General features: G+C 35.0%; 1 protein-coding gene across 3 annotated transcripts in view; it reads left to right on the top strand.

Annotated features, from left to right (window-relative positions):
- LOC115213232 (thymidine kinase 2, mitochondrial) overlaps window positions 1–19,330 on the top strand; it is a 32,140-nt gene extending 12,810 nt beyond the window's left edge. The window contains exons 3-10 of one of the 3 annotated variants that reach the window (XM_029782169.2): window positions 4,886–4,960; window positions 9,422–9,475; window positions 11,517–11,606; window positions 12,161–12,234; window positions 14,538–14,626; window positions 16,602–16,681; window positions 17,732–17,809; window positions 18,037–19,330. In XM_029782169.2, the coding sequence (XP_029638029.1) occupies window positions 4,886–4,960; window positions 9,422–9,475; window positions 11,517–11,606; window positions 12,161–12,234; window positions 14,538–14,626; window positions 16,602–16,681; window positions 17,732–17,809; window positions 18,037–18,114 (618 nt within the window). In that variant the 3' untranslated portion in view covers window positions 18,115–19,330. The remainder of the gene's footprint in view (window positions 1–4,885; window positions 4,961–9,421; window positions 9,476–11,516; window positions 11,607–12,160; window positions 12,235–14,537; window positions 14,627–16,601; window positions 16,682–17,731; window positions 17,810–18,036) is intronic. The other 2 variants (XM_036502631.1, XM_036502635.1) reach the window with 2 other exon arrangements.
- The last annotated feature ends 1,205 nt before the right edge of the window (window positions 19,331–20,535 follow it).

The following is a 20,535-nucleotide window of genomic DNA, read 5'->3' as shown; positions in this document are numbered from 1 at the left end:
TAATTTGACTTTTACATTGTTTCAATTACTTCAGCCATCTCTTATTCCATATTTTGAAGTCCTCATCATGGTGAAAAATTCTTCAGTCACTCCAGTTTGGCAAGGTTATTGGTGTATGTCTCTTTCATTATAGTTGTGTCATCATTTGTGAGACAAATGACATCCATAACTCTTCAGCATCTAAAAGTTATTTGTTGTTGTTGTCATTATTTAGCATTCGTTTTCCATGTTGGCATGCGTTAGGTAGATTGACTGGAACTGGTGAACCAGAGTTGCACCAGGCTTCAGTTTGGTTGGGCTTGGCTTCTATGGCAGGATGTCCTTCCTAACACTAACCACTGTAGAATGTACTGGGTGATATTAACATGTCACCAGCATGAATGCCATTAATGTATCACTAGAACAGATGCTTTTACGCGTCACCAGCACACATGTCACTGTCGAAGGTGCATTGAATATAGGAGCGAAAAATTTTGCCCACAGTTTTACATTAATTTTCCACACTACAGGTTTTCTCATGTAATATATTTGATGTACTGAAGTGTTTTTTATCCTATGACAGATGACTTTGGAAGTATACCTTTGTCACCATGGGTAATATCAAGAAATATGGCATACATTCTATAACTATAATTTAACTTTTATCAAATTTCTTACTGATTATATAAAATGATGAAATGAATACTAATTTTCAAAAAGAAAATATTTATTACCTTCAAATAAAATTAAATAAAGCAATATTTGAAAAGTGAAAATAATCTGTATATATATATATATATATAAAACAGAGAATGTGTGTCTGTCTGTCTGTCTGCATCACTAAAACTCGAGAACTGCCCAACTGATTTCATTCAAATTTTGCACAAGCCTTACTTAGGGTCCATGGAGTGTCATGGGCCAAAAGAATTTTCAACTTCTTGCCTAATGCGAACCCTGATTGGCTGATTGGGTGGGGTCAAAAGCGATTTTGACCCTGTGGTCCCAATAAGTCACTAAAGATCTGGTATTTCTAGATTTTCTGAAAATGGCTGGTTGCAATACCCAGTGATACTTGAGAGATGCCCCCCCCCCATCAAGTGTCACCTGTGCCTGGAATCTGGCCATATTAAGAAGAACTTGATATGTTCAGAGTGATGGACTCCTTTCCAAAGAACCAATATAGGTTTGCTTTTTGGAGCCCCGACTTGGAACTGCAGGATTGCCTGCGGGAGGCATACAGCCTGGTTGGGGAGGAAAGGTAAGAGGCCTTAGTGCCTCAATTTGAATTTGTATTTTTGGTAAGAGGCTCAGTGCCTCAATTTGTAAGGGTGATTGCATCCATTCTTTGAACTAAGGTAAGAGGTTCAATACCTCATTTTGTTTTATTGGAAAAAAAAAGAACAACGTTTGTGAGAAGCGACAATTGGCAGGCATTGTCTGCTCCTCCCACCAACCATTTTTTTCATTCCATTATCATTATGTCTTTATCCAGCCTGCAGCTTCTTCATCTTTGTAAGGCTGCATAGCCAATTTTATGAAATAAAGAAGCTTGCTTCCCAACCACATGGTTCTGGGTTCAGTCCCACTGTGTGGCACCTTGAGCAAGTGTCTTCTACTATAGCGTCGGGCTGACCAAAGCCTTGTGAGTGGATTTATTTGACGGAAACTGAAAGAAGCCCATTGTATGTGTGTGTGTGTGCTTGTGTGTATGTGTGTGTGTGCCTTCGTCTCTGTTCCACCACCACTGCTTGATAACCAGGGTTAGTGTGTTACCATCCCCGTAACTTAATGGTTTGGCAAAAGAAACCAATAGAATAGGTACCAGACTTCACGAAAGGAAAAATAGATAAATAAATAAGTACTAGGGCCCATTCATTCGACTAAAAATCCTTTAAGGCCGTGCCCCATCATGGCCGCAGACTAATGGCTGAAACAAGTAAAGTATAAGATAAAAATAGTCTCAAAAGCCTATTAGAAATGTATATTCAATGAGGAACACACTGCTTAATATTTGATTAGTCTGGTAAGCATGGGAAGCAACTCCTGATATGATTTTAGTCACTTCCTTGAGATATAAGTGACTAGTTGGCCCCTTGTGGGTAGTAAAGAAATATATTTAAGAATATTCTTGATTATCACTTCGATAACAGTAAATTTAATAATATACTTTCATTTTGCTATGGCATCTGCTATATTTATGACTGTGGTCATGTGAGAGTTTTATGTGAGTAGTAGTCTATTATAAGGGTTCTCAAAATAAAAAAGAAAGAAAAGAAACAAAATGGTAGTCTGGCGAAGAGATACATATTGGGACATACCAATACAAGTACACCAGCGATTTTCCGGAAATTTCGTTTCCCCCAATATTTTTATGGATTACTGATATTTTTTGAACAAAGGGTAACTACTTTGGTCAACACATTCTAAATCCAGTAAATATTAAATTTACATAAATAATTAGATGAAATACAAGTACCTGTACATTAGTATAAATGATACCGGTTTATTATTACTGGTGCAGGCATTTGGCTTAGTGGTTAGGGTGTTGGACTCATGCTCGTAAGATTGTGGTTTCAATTCCTGGACTGGGCGATGTGTTGTGTTCTTGAGCAAAGCACTTTATTTCACATTGCTCCAGTCCACTCAGCTGGCAAAAGTGAGTAATCGTGTAGCAAACTGGCTTCCCGTCCAGGTGGGGAATATATGCCATGGAAACTGGGAGACTGGCCCTATGAGTTTATATAACTCAGGAAGGAACTTTACTCCTGAAAGTTTGGTGTTGTGTTTGAGAGAGCAGAAAATTATTACATTCATCATTTTCTGTCTCTGTGAGGCAGTGAATCTTTATGTGGTTTCTCAGATTGCTAGAAAAAGCAATCAAATCTCCCTCAGATCATATCATACCATATTGCAAAAGTACATATTGCATTCACTTATCTGTAGTCTATACCTTGAAATGATTTGGTCTGGGTTAGGATTAAGGTTAAACTGCAGGCAAATGTATAAATGGCTAAGTTGATTGCATATTTAGATGGAGCCAATAATATTTCCCTTGGCATTAACTAATTTTTATTGATTTAAATTGTTGGTGAGCTGCCAGAATTATCAGAAAGTCAGAATTGCTTTGCAGTATTTGTCCAGACTGTTTACACCTTGAATTCAAATCCTGCAGAGGTCAATTTAGCCTTTCATCTATCTGATTGATAAAATATTGTACTGGTCAAGTAGTGGAGACAATGGTTTTTGGCTAATCCCTCCTCCCCTCAAAATGGCTAGCTTTATGTGTAACTTTGAAATCATTGTCACTCAGAATTAATCATTAAGTTTAAGTTGGGATTTGAAACCAAATCTACATTTTTATATGTTGTCAAATAAATCCTCAGTCTCTTGTTTTAACTTTTTGCACTCAGAGACTAATGGGAATGTACTGACCTTGATCTTTCTTGAGTCATTCCTCAATCAGAACTAGTATAAGGAAAGAACTCTGTTGTTCTAGCTGACCTAATTCAGTTACCAGCAAGTTATAAAAACACAAGCAAATATCAGTCAACCTCTTTTGGCTGGCCCCTGAGTGGCTGAAGAGCAAAAATTTCTCACTGTGTGTGCAAACATAGAATTTGCATTATTTCTGTGTATCTTTGTTTCTTTTATTTTGTCTTTCTCTAGTAGTAACCGAGATGAAACTGGATTACTAACACACAATGACCTGTGGAACCAGAGAATATGTTATTGCGTCAACAAATGACAATGTGTGTACAAATAAACAAACAACTCAATGTAGCTGTATGTTTCTTGTATATTGTAATGACTCACCATCTAAATGTGGTCAGTGCCAGACCCATCGCCCCGACTGGCCACCTGTGCTAGTGGCACGTAAAAAGCGCCATCCAATTGTGGCTAATGCCTGCGCCGCCTTGACTGGCTCCCGTGCTGGTGACATGCAAAAGCCCCATCCAAACGGGTTGATGCCAGCCTCTGGCACATAAAAGCTCCCATTACACTCATGGAGTGGTTGGCGTTAGGAAGGGCATCCAGCCGTAGAAACACTGCCAGATCAGATTGGAGCTTGATGCAGCCTCCTGGCTTCCCAGACTCTAGTCGAACCGTTCAACCCATACCAGCATGGAAAACGGGCGTTAAACGATGTTGATGATTAAATGGCCATATAAATAATCAAGCAGTTATTGTTCTTTCATTTTCTCTGATATAAATTTGTTCTAAGTTTATTACTTTTTCTCTTCATTACTGGTGTAATTTTACATTATTTACTAGTTCATTACATTAACTATGTTTGTTCCACCCATGCAAGCACGAAAGGCGGATGTTAAACGATGATGATGATGACGACGATGACGATGATGATGATGCATCTTCACTTATATTTTTCTCAGTTGGCATCATTCTGATCCTTTTTTAATTTTTTCTCCAACTTTCAATTATTTCCTTTAAAAGATTTAAAAAAATTTAATCGTGCAATTAACAAGGGAGGCAACTGTCAATTTACATCGATTCTCTAGTCCCACTGTGTAAATGTTCTCAGCACAAAAATTAAATCCAGATAAATTATATACAGAGTATCACAGTGAAACAGTTGGATCCAAGGAAGTAAGTGGTAGTCTGCATCTATACCAATGTACAGCTCTACTTGAAACGTCTGCTTGATCCAGTTTACCTGCCTGACAAACTACCACTCTTATTTGGAGGTTGTGTGGTTGGACGACCTCTCAATTATAAACAAGAATTGCTTTCTGCAAAGGATCTCTGATCCATAAAAACGTAGAAAAATACTTACAACTAAACAAAAATAATATATAAATTAATAATAAGTCTCTGAATGAGATGTAAACAGTAACCGTACATAATGAATAATTTTTTTTTTTTTTTTTTTTATTCAACATTTTCACAGATCTGTGTTGAAGGAAACATTGGTGCTGGTAAATCAGAAATGCTTAACTTTTTTGCTAAAGACCCTACAATAGAGGTATGTGTGAATATAAAGAATTTCTAACAATTTGTTTAATTGATACAAATATAGTTGTGTGGTTGAGAAGTTGACTTCAGAATGACGTGGTTTGGAATTTGCTCTCATTGCATGGACACTGTTGGCTGGTGTTCTCTACCATAGCCACAGACTGACCAGTTACATCACAAATGAAATTTGATACATGTAAAGAAACCTTCTATGTGTGTGTGTGTGTGTATGTGTGCGTGTATATATATATATATATATATATATATATATAATATATATATATATATATATATATATATATACATACATACATATATGTGTGTGTGTATTCCTCTTGTCTTGACATGTGTGCACTGATTGTAAACAAAGTGACACTGCTCGAATAAATTTTGTCTTTTGTTTACAATGCTCCATGAGAGTATGTCTGAGCTGTTTGTTGTTTGATAGATATGGGGAAATGTTACTTCACTTGGAAATAAGTGTGAATTGGCAACCAGATAAACATTCAGCCTCCATGAACTTTCATCTGACTAATATAAGCATGGAAAAATAGACATTGAAATAATAATAATAGTCCTTTCTGCTGTAGACACAAGGCTTGAAATTTTGGGGAGGGGGATAGTCAATTACATCAACCCCAGTCCTCAACTGGTACTTGTTTATTGACCCTGAAGGGATTGAAAGGCAAAGTTGACCTCAACTGTATTTTAACTCAGAATGTAAAGATGATGAAATATCGCTAAGCATTTTGCTCGGTGTGCTAACAATTCTGCCAACTTGACACCTTATGAAATAATAATAATAATAACCGTCATGATGATGATGAAGACAATGAGGAGGAGGAGGAGGGCAGTGACAACTATTTGTTTTACTGAATTGTTGGTTGCGATTTGATATACATCATTAAAGCAGATCACTCTGTTTTACTACACACATGGACCATGATCGTTTTGATTGATGTTATTGTAGACAATTTATTTTTCATTACCAGTGATAATTCGTTTCAAAAAATGGTTGATTTCCTTGTGTTTGAGAGGCATATCGCAAATATTGATTTGTTGTGTTAAGTGAATCTCTTTCAATTTACATAGAACCCAAATATCAAGCTTCTTAATGAGTCCAAGACATTTTAAGTGATTTTCAATTGTTGTGTGTGATACATTTAACCTCCCTGCAATCTCTTGCACAATTATATGACAATCAAATTCAATTATGGCTTTGATTCAGTCATCATCAACTTCAGTAGGTCAACCAGAACATTGGTCATCTTTGAGTGAAAAATCTCCAGAACGGAATTTTTAAAACCATTTCTGACATGTGCGTTCTATTAAGCAATCAACACCATAAACTTCACACATCTCTTTGTGAGCCTCAGCAGCTTTCTTACCTTTATGGAAATAAAGAAGCAAAATATGGCAAAAGTGTTCGTTTTTGCACTCCATGTTAAAATTGACATGAACTAACAGCTGTAAACAAAATTGCGAAGACATAAAATAAAGTGATATGTTATGTGAAAAACAAAGGATATTATCATCATTTAATGTCCATTTTCCATGCTGGCATAGAATTTATTGTTTGACAGGAGCTGGCTAGGCAGAAGACTGCACCAGGGTTCACTGTCTGTTTGGTATGGTTTTTACAACTGGATGCCCTTTATAACACTAACCACTTTATAGAGTGGACTGTGTGCTTTTTACATGGCATCAAGAAGAATATATGTCTGTGTGTGTATGAGTGTGGATCGCTCTTGGTTTGTCTCCATTGTTTTTCTTTTTTCTGTGTGTTTATGTAATGTGTATATGTTCGTCTGTGTAGAGCATGCATTTTTCAAGTGCTTGTGCATGTGTGTATATATACGTTGTCTGATCAATAAGTATCCAGACTATTGCCATAGTAACGATGCTAAAGCATGCAGAGTGAAGCTGCTTGGCACATATTGACCTTGAACTTTGCTGTGCATGCACACTAAGTTTTAATGTTCTAGCTCACTTCCATTGTTTACAGCAGTGCTTGGAAGGAACGTGTATAGCATGTAATCATCGCATTGACCATGACTGAAAGTTGAGCAGAGAATTTGCATCAAGTTTTGCCAAAAGCTTGGCGATATCTGCTCGGAGGCCTACGCAAAATTTTCAAAAAGTTCTCATCATTCTTGACACAATCAAGGAGATTTTGTGCAACTGAAACCTGAGTGTCCTTTTGGTTAGCTGAAAGCAGTTTTGGCACAAACTTGGCAGACATGCATCTCATACCCAAATCTTCAGTGATAATGGACTGAACTGAAGTGTAACTAATCTGCACATCCTCTGATAACTCTTGGATGGTGATTTGATGATTTCCCCTCACAGCTGCATGCTCATCTGTGATGATTTTCTCAGTTCTGCTGGTTGTGGGTCTCCAAGAGATTTCATTAATATCAACATTTTTTCGGCCATCTTGGAAACATCTGAAACACTTGTACACTTGTGTGTGGCTCATACACTCCCCTCTATACACTTTCTGCAACATTGTGTAGGCCTCTGAGCAGGTATTGCCATGACAACTTTCTCTGTCTTGGTCAATGTGATGATCACACACTACACACCAAGCACTGCTGTAAACAGCGAAGTGAGCTGGAACATTAAAACTTAGTGCACATGCACAACAGAGTTCAAGGTCAATTTTTGCTGAGCAGCTTCACTTTGCATGCTTTAGCTTTGTTACTATGGCAACAGTCCAGATACTTATTGATCAGACCTTGTACATATATTTTTTCTACATTTTCTACTTGTAAATCTAATTGCTTTTTGGACATACACTTTTGTATATACATCAGTAATGATTATCTCATTGGTAATGACTTCCCTGTAATTTGCAAAAATGTAATTCTTCTTTCCCAAATAAATTGAACTTCAAATTTGAGGTTCCAATGACGCTGAAGGATGGTATTCAGGCACTCAACTATGAGTCCATTGCATCTTTTAGCAGAAACAGCTGTAAGCTAATGAAGTTTATAACATAACCATTGTTTTTTCTGTGTCATCTCTTTTTCTGATAAGAAGAATTTATATATATATATATATATATATATATATATATATACAGGGGTTGGACAAAATAATGGAAACATGTTAAAAGTTTGAACAAATTTATTTTAATATGGGGTAGTACTGCCTTTGGCAGTAATTACAGCTTGAATTCTACAAGGTATGGAGATGTACAAAGTTTGACTTGCTTCCAAAGGAATTTTTGTCCATTCTGCAGCTAAAACAGTCTTCAGTTCTTGGCGGATGATATCGACTCCTTACCTGTTTTTCTAAAATGCCCCATAAATGTTCAATAATATTGAGATCTGGGGAATGTGGTGGCCAGGTAAGATGTTTAACTTCACGAGAATGTACCTCATGCCATTCAGTAATAACTTTAGCTGTGTGAATTGGTGCATTATCATCCTGAAAGATTGCGTTTCCCTCCAGAAGCAGTTCTGCAACCATAGGAGGAATTTGATCAGATAAAATGTTTAAATAGTCTTGACTGTTAATTCTGCCATGTAAGGTAACCACTGGGCCAGCGGATTTCCTAGATATAACCTCCCCAGATCATCTTCCGTGTTTAACATTTGAAAGAAGACAGTCAGGGTCAAATGCTTCTTTTGGCTGTCTCCACATGTATACGCGGCCGGTGGTCAGAAATAAGGTAAAGGATGACTCTTCCAAGAAAAGAAAATTTTCCCACTGCTCTAGGGACCAATTCCATAGGTTTTTACTCAACTCTAAATGCTTTGCAACTTTTGTTTTTGAAAGTTGTGGTTTTCTGATTTCAGCCCTCCTCTGAAATCCAGCTTTGTGCAACTCCCAGCAAATAGCTTTTGTGGAAACTGGGTTCTTGAGGTGGTCATTAAGCTCTGCAGTAATTTTGGGAGCTGTACTTTTGTGATCCTTTCTAACAATTCGCCTAAGAGTATCTGAAAGTTTTGGTTTTCCTCTAGAGTTTTGTTTTGACAAGGAGGTTTTTCCCTCTTTCTCAAAGGCTGTCATTACTTTCAAGAAAGTACTTCTTGATACACCAAACATTGCAGCTGCTTTTTTTTTATGCTAGCACCTGCCATACAAGCACCAACAATTTGACCTCTTTGAAAGTTTGATAGATCTGTCATTTTAATGAATTTTATTTACCTTTTTCTGATGATATCGGAAAAGAAACAGCAATTTTAGCAAAACATATTAAGCAACACTAATAGTAAATCAAAAAACATAAAAATAAACAAGCATTTGATGGTTTTATGGATATTTCAAAATTATTATGCTATGATGCTAGGTGTTTCCATTATTTTGTCCAACCCATGTGTGTGTGTAGTATATACATATATAGGAATATTTACATATTAATTCTGTGTGTGTATCACTTCACACACACATATTGTACACTTTTGTGTACAAAAGGAATTTTAGATTTTTAAAAATCCTTTTTTATTCTTATTTATTTTTTTAGATTATCTCTGAACATGTCAAGAAATGGCAGAATGTAAATGGTCATAATATGCTGGTAAAGTTTAAACTTTTAACCAATATCTTTACTTTTCTTTGAAAGTTTTTTATTTCAAGAAAATCTAGTCAAATTAATATCCATTTTGACATATATGAACAATATATATATATATGAATGGTGATACCTCAGTACAGCCACAGCCTCTGAAACAAGCAAAAGTGTATATATATATATATATATATATATATATATATATATATTCAATGGATATGTCCAAACTTTTTCATTACTTTGACTGTGAATTTTCAGATAACCATAAAAAAAATATTTCTGTAAAAACATAGTTGTATTATTCCTTGAACATTCCTTTTATTTACAAAAGATAATTTTCTACAATAAATATTTAAAATTCTACTATGAAGAGATTTCTTGTTAGTGTGCATTCACTGGCAACAAATATCAACAGCCAACAAGTATAGTGAACAGAGGTATATTGGGTGGTAGAGTTAAATCTTGTTTGGTGTATCACCACATAATTTTATGTACCTTTGGTGGAGACTACACTCTTCCAAGCATTAGGGCCTCTGATTTGAAGGTGACTACCTCCCTACTTCATCATCATCATCGTTTAACGTCCGCTTTCCATGCTAGCATGGGTTGGACAATTTGACTGAGGACTGGCAAACCAGATGGCTGTACCAGGCTCCAATCTTTCTGGCAGTTTCTACAGCTGGATGCCCTTCCTAATACCAACCACTCCAAGAGTATAGTGGGTGCTTTTACATGCCACCGGCACGAGGCCAGTCAGGTGGTACTGGCAACGGCCACACTCAAATGGTGTTTTTTATGTACCACCTGCACAGGAGTCAGTCCAGCAGCACTGGCAATGACCTTGCACGAATGTTTTTTCTCGTGCCAGTAAGGTGATACTGATAACAGTCACACTCAAATGGTGCTTTTTATGTTCCACTGGCACAGAAGCCAGTTAGCTGCTGTGGCAACGATCACGCTCGGATGGTGCTCTTAGCGCTCACTAGCACGGATGCCAGTCATTGAATTTGATTCCGATACTGTATGTAGAACTAAGCCACTGAAAAGTAATAATAAAATAATGTTTACATAGACAAATGACTGTAATATGTAGCACAATAAATTTATTGCAGTTCTCTGAAGAAGTTGCATCTGAAGAACTTCCATATTGATGGAGCAAGTATTCTTGTACTCTTATAGTCAGATATAGACAGCTGCCTTAGCTTTAACTATAAATATGTCTGTATTAATACATTTAATGTAGTGAGCATTAAAAAGTATGCAGTGAGAATGAGGAAAGCAAAAAAAAGAATAAAGGAATATTTTAGTGTCTTTTGAAGTGATATATGTTGAAAATTATACATTTTGGTGTGAAACACTTCTTTGAGAGAAAATGAATATATCCATAATTTTAAATTCCTTTTCTACTTTTTATTGGATTTTTAAAAAATTATTTCTTTTCTTTCCCCACCTACTTTTCATCATTTGCAGCTTATGTGTTAAAATATTTCAGTTTTAGCTTCTTATTTCATCTGTACAAAATGACTGGGTTGGGGTAGGGGGGACATTTCCCCTTTTCAACAGGGTGCATATTTGGCTCATGTTATACCTATTGGAACAGTTTAAGTTCAGAACTCCAGGCTAATGAAAGCTACTTTATACTGCTTCTGAACTAAAGTGTTTTCACTTCAAGATGTCTAATTATGGCAAGATGAACTGGGTTTATTAACCCTTTAGCATTCAGATTACTCTGCCACATGTAATGCTTATTTAGTCACATTGTTTTCAATTAATTATGGTTTATATTGTAGATTCAAGATTTTGATGTCCTCATTGTTTATTTTTTAGAATGACATAGTAGGATACATGTGATAGGCCAAATTTGGCTGATTTAAACATAAAACAAGTAGAATATTAAGGCTGGACATAGCTGGCTTAAATGTTAAAGAGTTAAAGGAGTGTCCAATGCATTTGCCATGAACTTGTGGTAGTAGGTAGGCAGGCATCCAAATAACTTAGTCATTTATAACTTGCAGTATTTTGTAATTTCTTATTCTCATCTTTTCAGGATCTGATGTACAAGGACCCTTATCGTTGGGGATTTACTTTCCAGTCTTATGTCCAACTCACAATGCTACAAAATCATATGAGTAAATCTGTAAGTAAATACTAAATATGCTTCACACTTGCTGCAAGTTTTTGATGCCAAACTTAATATTTAAGTTACAAAGTTTTTAATAACCTACCTTGCTAACTGTCATGTAATTGTTTCCTTCCAGTCCTGTGACACCACTTGTCCTTACCATTCATGCTTAACTTTCAGTATCAGGAAGACAAAGAAAGATGTGGAAGGAAACAAGCAGAAACATTTCCACCTTGAATATCTTTCACTTCTCTGTTCCTCTAGCTACTACTGGATTTAGTCACCTGGTTTACAAAAACTATCTACTTCATTATCTAACGAATAGTCAGAAAGTTTGATCACTCATTGGTTATACCTTTCATTGATGTATACCTCTGATGATAAAACTTGCCTTTGTCTTTTGCACCTGTACAAGAGATAAATATTAATCACTTTTATTTTGCTGATTAAAATCTGTCCACAAAATTGAAGCATATTTGCTAAACTAAGCTCTTTGTGCAAACGTTTTTTTTTTTATATATATTACTTAGATTTTCATTTCTAAGTAATTCATCTATTTTTTTTTCCAGGCCAAACCAGTACAAATGATGGAGAGGTCTATTTATAGTGCAAAATATGTTTTTGTAGAGAATTTGTACAAAAGGTAGTTCATGCAACATTTTCTACTTTGAAACCCTTTTTTTATCCTCATCTGTTTGAATAAGCTTGTCAAATGGTTTTCTTTTGATTGCTGTGTAAGATAGTTGAGTTCAGTTACAGAACTTTCTTGTGAGTTGCACCTTGCTTTTGTGGAGAAGGTTACCAACTGATCAAGCTGAAATATTTTTGCCATCCCCGAAGGAACCAGGTTTATTTATAGTTTTGGCAATATTGTATATGTAAAATTGCTTTAAAAGATTATCAAAGATTCTAAGGATTGTCATTTAAAGTAAATCTGAAAGCTTTAGCTGTTTGGTTATAAGCATGGAGGATGTAATGCAAGACATTTTCCCTTGTATGTGTCATAATTGTGTATTTGTGTTGAAGTATTCTGTTGAAGAATCATGGGTTTACATTATTCTGGAAACACTGTGAACAAGATATGAGATGAGGAGGTCGATTATGGATTAAATCTTTTGTACAAACTGAGAAAGAAATGACAGGTGAAATCAGCTGCATGTGTATGTATGTGATTAGAAGAAAGATCGAATGAGTTGTCAATTTACAGAAAGAAAACTAATGGCAATATAACTGAACTCTGGGGTACACCAGAAGGGACAGAATATTTCAGAGTAAACCCTGACAGTGGCAACTGAGTGATCTGTTAGGAAACTTCCGATTGAAGAGGTGTGTGATTTATAAAGCCCATAGGTAGACAGCTTATCTACAAAGTTCTTATGCTAGACATGGCTTGATGCTTTGCTAATGTAATTTGCTTTTCCCACTTTTACTGAAATTCTTACTGATATATGACAAACGAGAGCAAGTTTCACTTACTTTGATACTACAGAAACCATACTGATGTTCAGTGAAAAGTGAGAGAGAGAGAGATTCAAAATTATGAAGGAGTTTGTTTGCAACTGTCTTCACTGCATTTTGAGATGTTTGAACTGGGTGCAATAGATTGACAGTTATCAGTCGAAAAAGTTACATTTCTTGGGAATGAATTCTATTTTATAATGAATATTTGTTTTATTGATCTTGGCAGAATGAAAGACAGACCTAATTATAACAAGGTTTAAACTCAGAGCATTGAAGTATGAAACTAAATATAATAAAGATTTGATTCAGCTCTCTACACTTTTTTTCAGCTTACACCTACATTTCTCTAATATTAAATGTAAATGTGAACATAAAATGGGTGGGATATTTTGATAAATAGTGAAAAAAAATTGTGGTTTATGAAGGTACTTGAATGTATATCTCTTACTAATCACTTTATGAATGATGTGGTGGGTTTAACCCTTTAGCATTTAAACCGGCCATATCTGGCCAAAAGTATTCTGCCTGTTTTATGTTCAAAATGGCCAGATCTGGTCTCTCACACCAACCCTACAATATCGTTTTAAAAATTAACAGCTACCTCATCAAAATCTCAAAGCTACAAGATAATGCATGATTAGTTCAAGACAATGTGGATGAAAAAGCATTAATTTTGGTAGAATAATGCGAACACCAAAGGGTTAAAGCTCACCTTTTTCTTTTCCAGACCTTATGTATCCAATGTCTACATTTACATTAAATTTATTCTTTGATCAGTCCCAGCTGAAGAATAAATTTATATAAATTGAACCTACTGCAGTTCAGTTGAGCTCAGTATATTACTAGTACTTATGTTATTAATATATGAAGACTGAAATCAAGTACAACCACAATGGAGGATAGAAACTAAAAGCTGCACAGCATTTGGTCCTGTGTTGTTGAAGTGTTTATGTCATTCCTCCACCTTAAGAACGACAATGAATAATTATTTCTCACAGTGTTATGATGTTGTAGATGTGTATGGTAGTGGTTTGACCAGCTTTAACAAACCTATCTCATACTTATTGTATTGATCCTGGAAGGAAGATAGACAAAATCAACTTGTGTAGAATTAAAAATTGATTTTTGTATGTCATTCAACTTAATGCTTTACTGATCCAGACACCCTATTGTCATTTTAAGCATCAACAATGAGAATTAGGCAATACTCTTTGTGGTTGCTCATTCTTCTATGAATAACAGTCAAATTACCATTAGATCACACTCTGCCATCTTGGAATAGGAACCACACATTTGATTTTGTCATTGAAAAAGATGGGTGATAAAGGCTAGAATATCAGATTTGCTTGATGAAGGATGAGGCTAATCAGTAAGAATATGAAATAATCCATTCAAATACCACTGTAAAACCAATAAGTACAATAACTTGTTATTTAATGTTACCATTGTGCTGTGTTTCATGTTTGTTAATTCTCTTTCTGACAGTGGTTTAATGCCAAGTGTGGACTATGAAGTTTTAACTGAGTGGTTTAACTGGGCTACCAACCATCTTGACTTTCATGTTGATCGAATTAGTAAGTTATTATATTTTTGTACTGATCTTATAATCTTTTGACAGAATTAATTGTATCTGATTTATAACTTGGTACATGATCACAAATTTCTAGGGAATTGAATATATTCTGTTGCACTGATCTCTGTATGTTTCTAATACTTGTGAACTGACTATGTTGAGCTAGTAGACAAAATAAAAACTGGTAAAATTTTTAGCTTGAAACATAAAGATATGTAGTGAAACATAGCTCAGGCATGACCGTGAAGTAAGAAGCTTGCTTCCCAATTACATGCATAGACAGGGATTCCTTGGAGCAGAGATGGCATCTCCTGGAAATGATATTGTATAGTTTTACGTGCCATACTATGGACAAGTTATGCTATGCTTAATTTTATCTTCCTTCAGTTGCCACACAAAATCAGCCAAAGATGTTAAATGTCTCTTATTGATTCTCTTCAAGCTGGCAACATCGTTGCAATAATGATTCTTAAATCAATTGGCCATTTGCCCAATGTAAACATATGATCTTCCCCTTGTGTGCACAGTACATTTATGCTCAAGATTTGTACTCATACAGAGGTTCGTCAGTGGGCATTTTGATTTCTCTCTGCATGAGCATTTATATTTATTTGTATATATGGCAGTTCTGACTTCATTTTCTGACAGTGTTACCATGTTAGCTATATCATAATCATTTCTACTATCACAGTTTGGCTGTACTTGTTGCTTTCCATTGTGGTTTACATCTCCTTTATTGGTATTTAGAAATGTATGTTTGCTATATCCAGTAGGTGGCAGATTCTGCCACAAATATAACATAAGGAAACAATGTAATTATTTTGGTTTTTAGTGTTGATATAAATTTGTTAAAAATGGTTTATCCTTTTTGTTGGAAATCTATATGGTCATCTACAACTGAGGAGAGCAGTTTCTTTCAAATTGATGTAATGTTTTCATTGATCAATTAAATGGAGCTGCTTTAAATGGCTGTAATTTATTGATATCTGGACATCCTTGTTACATATATATATATATATATTATATATATATATATATATATATATAATAGTTTGATTGCATGTACATGTATCCTTGTCTTGGCATTGTGTGATAGTTGTTGTAAATGAGTGTCACTGTCATACAAGCAGTGTCATTCTTTCCCAATATTCTGGAAAAATATGTCTGGCCATGGGGAAATATTAGCTTGCTTGGAAACAGGTGAGGGTTGGTGATAGGAAGGGTATCCAGCTGTATAAAATCTGCCTCAAATATACTCTGCTTGACCCATGTAGGCATGTAAAAGTGAATATTAAATGATGATGATGATGATGATGATAACAACCTCCTCCTCTTCCTCCTTTCATGTGGAGAAATTAATAATGATTTCTTAGTTGGAGACAAGGCCACATATTTGATGGGTGGGTGGGTGTATTGGTTGATTCAACTCCAGTACATGATAAGTAGTTGGTTTTATTGACACTGGAGTAAAGAAAGATGGAATCCAATCATCTCAAATGAAGAACTGCAAAATAGATGCTCAAAAGTGTTTTGGTTAGAGCTCTACTTTATCTACCTTGTCCCTGCCCATTCATTGGCATAACTACATGTTAACTGTTAAAGATACTGTGTTACTGTTGATTGCATCAACCAATATTGATTTTGTCTTGTGTGATAAGAGGAGTAAAAATCCAAAGTTGACCTCAGTTGGATTTTGAAATCAAAACCTAGAGTTATAAAGATATTTGGTCCATTACTCTGGTGTTTTGTTGTTTTTTTCTAAAATTCAAATCCTGCAATCTTACCATTTCCCCTTTGTATTGAAAAACAGATTTGAAAGGCAATATTTTAGTTTGCAGTGAACTAACTCTGACCTGTAGTAAAGTCATTGTTACCATAGTTAATGTAGTGAGAATAGTTTTAAAAAACTCTGCATAGAATTTTAGTTTATTACAGTATTTAACATTTAATTTTATTAAACATTTTTGCTATTCCAGTTTATCTTAGATGCCATCCAGAAACAGCACTTGAAAGAATTAAGAAACGAAATAGAAAAGAGGAACTAAATATAACTTTGGTTTGTAATTTTATTTCAGTAATATGTTTTCATTTTTTATTATTTGTGTCACTTCTGATTCTGACTGATAGGCTGATTGGCACTTTAAAATCTCTATCTGTTTTACTAATATTAGCAGAAGATGATTCTATTCTTACACATGGACATATTTGGAGTAGTGTTCTCATCTTGGTTGTTATAGTCAGTCACAATATTTTAGCAGTTGTATGTCCCAGCCACTTTTAGATGTTTCATAATTTAGTAATGTTCCCCGAATTTTTAACTGAACCCTTTATTCATTCCCAGGAGTGGATTTTAAAATTTTATTTTATTGTCCATAGCAGGGATATTATCTTTTTAGTTGTTCCCCTACATGTAATGTCACCTGAACCAACATATATACTGTTTGACTGGCCCAGGAATTGAAGTACAGGTCAATGGAATAGTAAAGATAATTGATTTCAAATTCTAGCACAAGGCTAGCAATTTTGGAGGTGGGGGTAAATCAATTACTATCAATCTCAATACTCAACTAATACTTATTTTATTGACTCCATAATAGTGAAAGGCAAAATTAACCTTGGCAGAATTTGAACTCAGAACATAAAGTTGGATGAAATACTGCTAAGCATTTTGCCTGGTATGCTAATGATTCTGCCAGCTCATCACCTTAATAGTAAATATAATTGACAATTAAGTTAATAGTAGTAATAGCAATAATGAACTTATTGTATACAGTGTTCAATTGCACTACAACTCATTAGAAAAGAGCAAAAGAGGGGATAAAACGCAGCGATATACTTGGTTGATAATTCTTGCAGGTTAAGCAACCAACTCTTTAGTCAAAGACCATTTTCCTTTACAGAAAGGGATAGTCATACAAATTAATTTAAACATTCCTAACTTTGGGGGAAAAACCAGGTGAAGAAAAGGTAACCTTTTTAGTAGTTCTCTGAAAAATTAATCTGAAGAACCTTTTATTTATGACAATTCTGTTTCTGCAATGCATATTTAACATCTATATATTTTTACTTTTGTGTCTTAATCTTTTATTTATAAATTCATTTCTAGGAATATCTCCAATCTTTACATGAACAACAAGAAGAGTGGCTCATACGTGGTTGTTATGGAAAACATGCAGAAGTCCTGGTACGTATGTTGTGTGTGTGTGTGTCTGTGTCTGTGTACATAATCCTGTGAATTGTTTTTACTTTTTTCATGCATTGGATTGCAGTCATACTGGGTTACCACAATCACACACATTTATATATGCATTCACTCAGACACCTGTTTATATTGTTTTTTCCTATTGTATAAACTTTCTTTACTTTTCAGTTTTCAATTAATACAAATATTTCTTCATTTTTTTTTTCTAGGTTTTGGATGCTGAACAAGATCTGGAAAGCATGTTGGAAGTTTTTGAAAACTCTCGAAATAAGATCTTATGTCTGTAAATGAAAGACATAAATCTACTGCCATAACTTTTAACACTCAATTTCTATGTCAGATGTGCTAGATTTATACAGCAATCCAGCAGAGAATTTGGGATCAATGTAGTGGAGTATGTTTATGTGTGTTTTATGTCTGTTTCAACTAAGTGGACAAAATAGTGGTTATAAAATGAGATTATGGCATTCAAGTGACTAGGTTAGAGATTTTCAGAGTCCCTGGCCACATTCCTTTTCTAATCTCAGATTTTATCATTTTCTCCCTGTCTTGAATTGCCATCCGATAATTTTTTTTACCACTACACTTTTTTTGGTAGTAATAATTGAAACTTTGATAAAGAAAATTAATTCTTTTATTAAATGGGGGAAAAAAATCCTTATTTCAGCGGATCATAAAATTTCTATGTTATTTAATATTCAACTATCATCATCATCATCATCATCATCATCATTTAACGTCCATTGTCCATACTGGCATGGGTTAGACAGTTTGACCAGGGCTGGCAAACTGGAAGGCTACACCAGACTCCAGTCTGATTTGGCATGGCTAGATGCCCTTCCTAATGCCAACTACTCCGAGAGAGTAATGAGTGTGTTTACATGCCAAGTCAAAAGTGCATTTTTATCACCCAAAGAAAAAAATATTGAAGTACTGAAATCCTTGCAGCACAAAACTTCCATTTAATTTGATGCCAACTTTTGTCTGCACACAGAATAACTAAACTAGAAAATCATGAAACAAATCCAGTTAGTTTTGCTCAAAGATCTCCATGATTAACAAATGTTTAGACATCCTCCTTTTTTAGTCAATGTATCCATTACAGCATTAAAGACATATCTAACTAAGTTATGCCACTGGAAAGGTCAGAAACATTTGTTGGGCCTTTGTAGCTCATTTGTTATATTTGCCATCATTTTAGGGTTCCATCCACATGAAGTGTTGTTTTAAAGCAAGGATCAGTTTCATCCTGTCATCATTTGTTATGTCCATTAGCTTGTCAATTTAGTCAAACTCCATTTTAGCCAGGCAGTCATTATTTTGTCAGTTAAAGAGAAAGGGTTGAGAAATCCAAGAAAGGAAGCTCATTTGCTTCAGATCAACGAATTTGTTGCTTAGAGCTGGAGAGGTGTTCTGGGATTAATTGTAAAACATTTTGTGATGAATCATATTTATTGAAATGTGTGAAGTGAGAGTGGTTATTTCTCAAAACCTGAGCATTTTGCTGATGAGAATCTTTTGTTCATCTTGCAGTGCCTTATTTAATATATTTAATTTACTAAAAAATCAGAAAGATAGAAAATCGAGATTTACATACACACACATACACTCCTGTGTGTGTGCTGGTGCTACATAAAATGCACCCAGTACACTCTGTAAAGTAGTTGGCATTAGGAAGGGCATCAAGCTGTAGAAACCATGCCAAAACAGACAAGGGAGCCTGGTGCAGCTTCCAGCCTTATCAGCTCTTTGTCAAACCCTCCAACCCATGCCAGCATGGAAAACAGATGTTAATTGCTGATAATATATGGAGTATATTTTTTTTCCAGTTTGGAGTTCCTCTCCTGACTAGAATTCTTCCCTACAAAATCTGAAACAAATTAAGTACCCAAAGACGGTGAAACTTGTACAGCTGACATCAGGTAATAATTCTCCATTAATTTCAACAATTAGCATGTAGTTGTTTGACCAAACAGAATGGCCTACTCATTGAATTAGCATTTAAGTGGCTGAGTATTCCACAGATACATATACTCTTGACATAATTCTCAGTTAGAATCAGTATGACTATGAAAATGTTGAAACATGTTAAATTACTGGTACAGTCTACCTGACAGGCTTTCACACAGTTTCTATCTTCCCAATTTCACTCACAAGGCTTGGGTCACCTCAAGACTATGATAAATGACATTTACCCTTGATGTCACATAGTGGGGTCAAACCCATAACCTCATGATTGTGAAGTTAACTTTTTAACCACTTAACCATGCTGTGTTTCATTGATATCAGCTCCTACTCAGGAAGTAACAGTTTGACATTTTTATTCACACACCCATGCCATTTGTAAATAATAATAAATAATTTGTCCCACTTATGCCAGCATGGAAGGCAGATGTTAAATGAGTTGGAAGATTGCAATTGTTCCTGCTTAGCTCCAGATCAAGCAGATCTATGATCAAGAACCACATTACCCAATGTTTTTTCCCATATTTATTTTACTTTTGAGACATCAAAGTGTATTTGAAAGATATTTTTGGCTGCTATTTCTACCAAGTTGACTGATCAAATAAAAGATACTTCAGCATTTAAAATGTTTTTTTTTTTTTTTTTCTTAAATACTGAAATTATAACTTAAATAAATTGAAATATGACTACCTTTTAAGAAGTTGACTTCTCAATCATATGGTTATTGCTTCAATCCCACTGTG

Source organism: Octopus sinensis, linkage group LG1 (genome assembly GCF_006345805.1).
Source record: "Octopus sinensis linkage group LG1, ASM634580v1, whole genome shotgun sequence".
NCBI classification, from domain to species: Eukaryota; Metazoa; Mollusca; class Cephalopoda; order Octopoda; family Octopodidae; genus Octopus; species Octopus sinensis.
The sequence above is the reverse complement of the archived record's forward strand: the minus strand, read 5'-3'. Positions and strand labels throughout refer to the sequence as shown.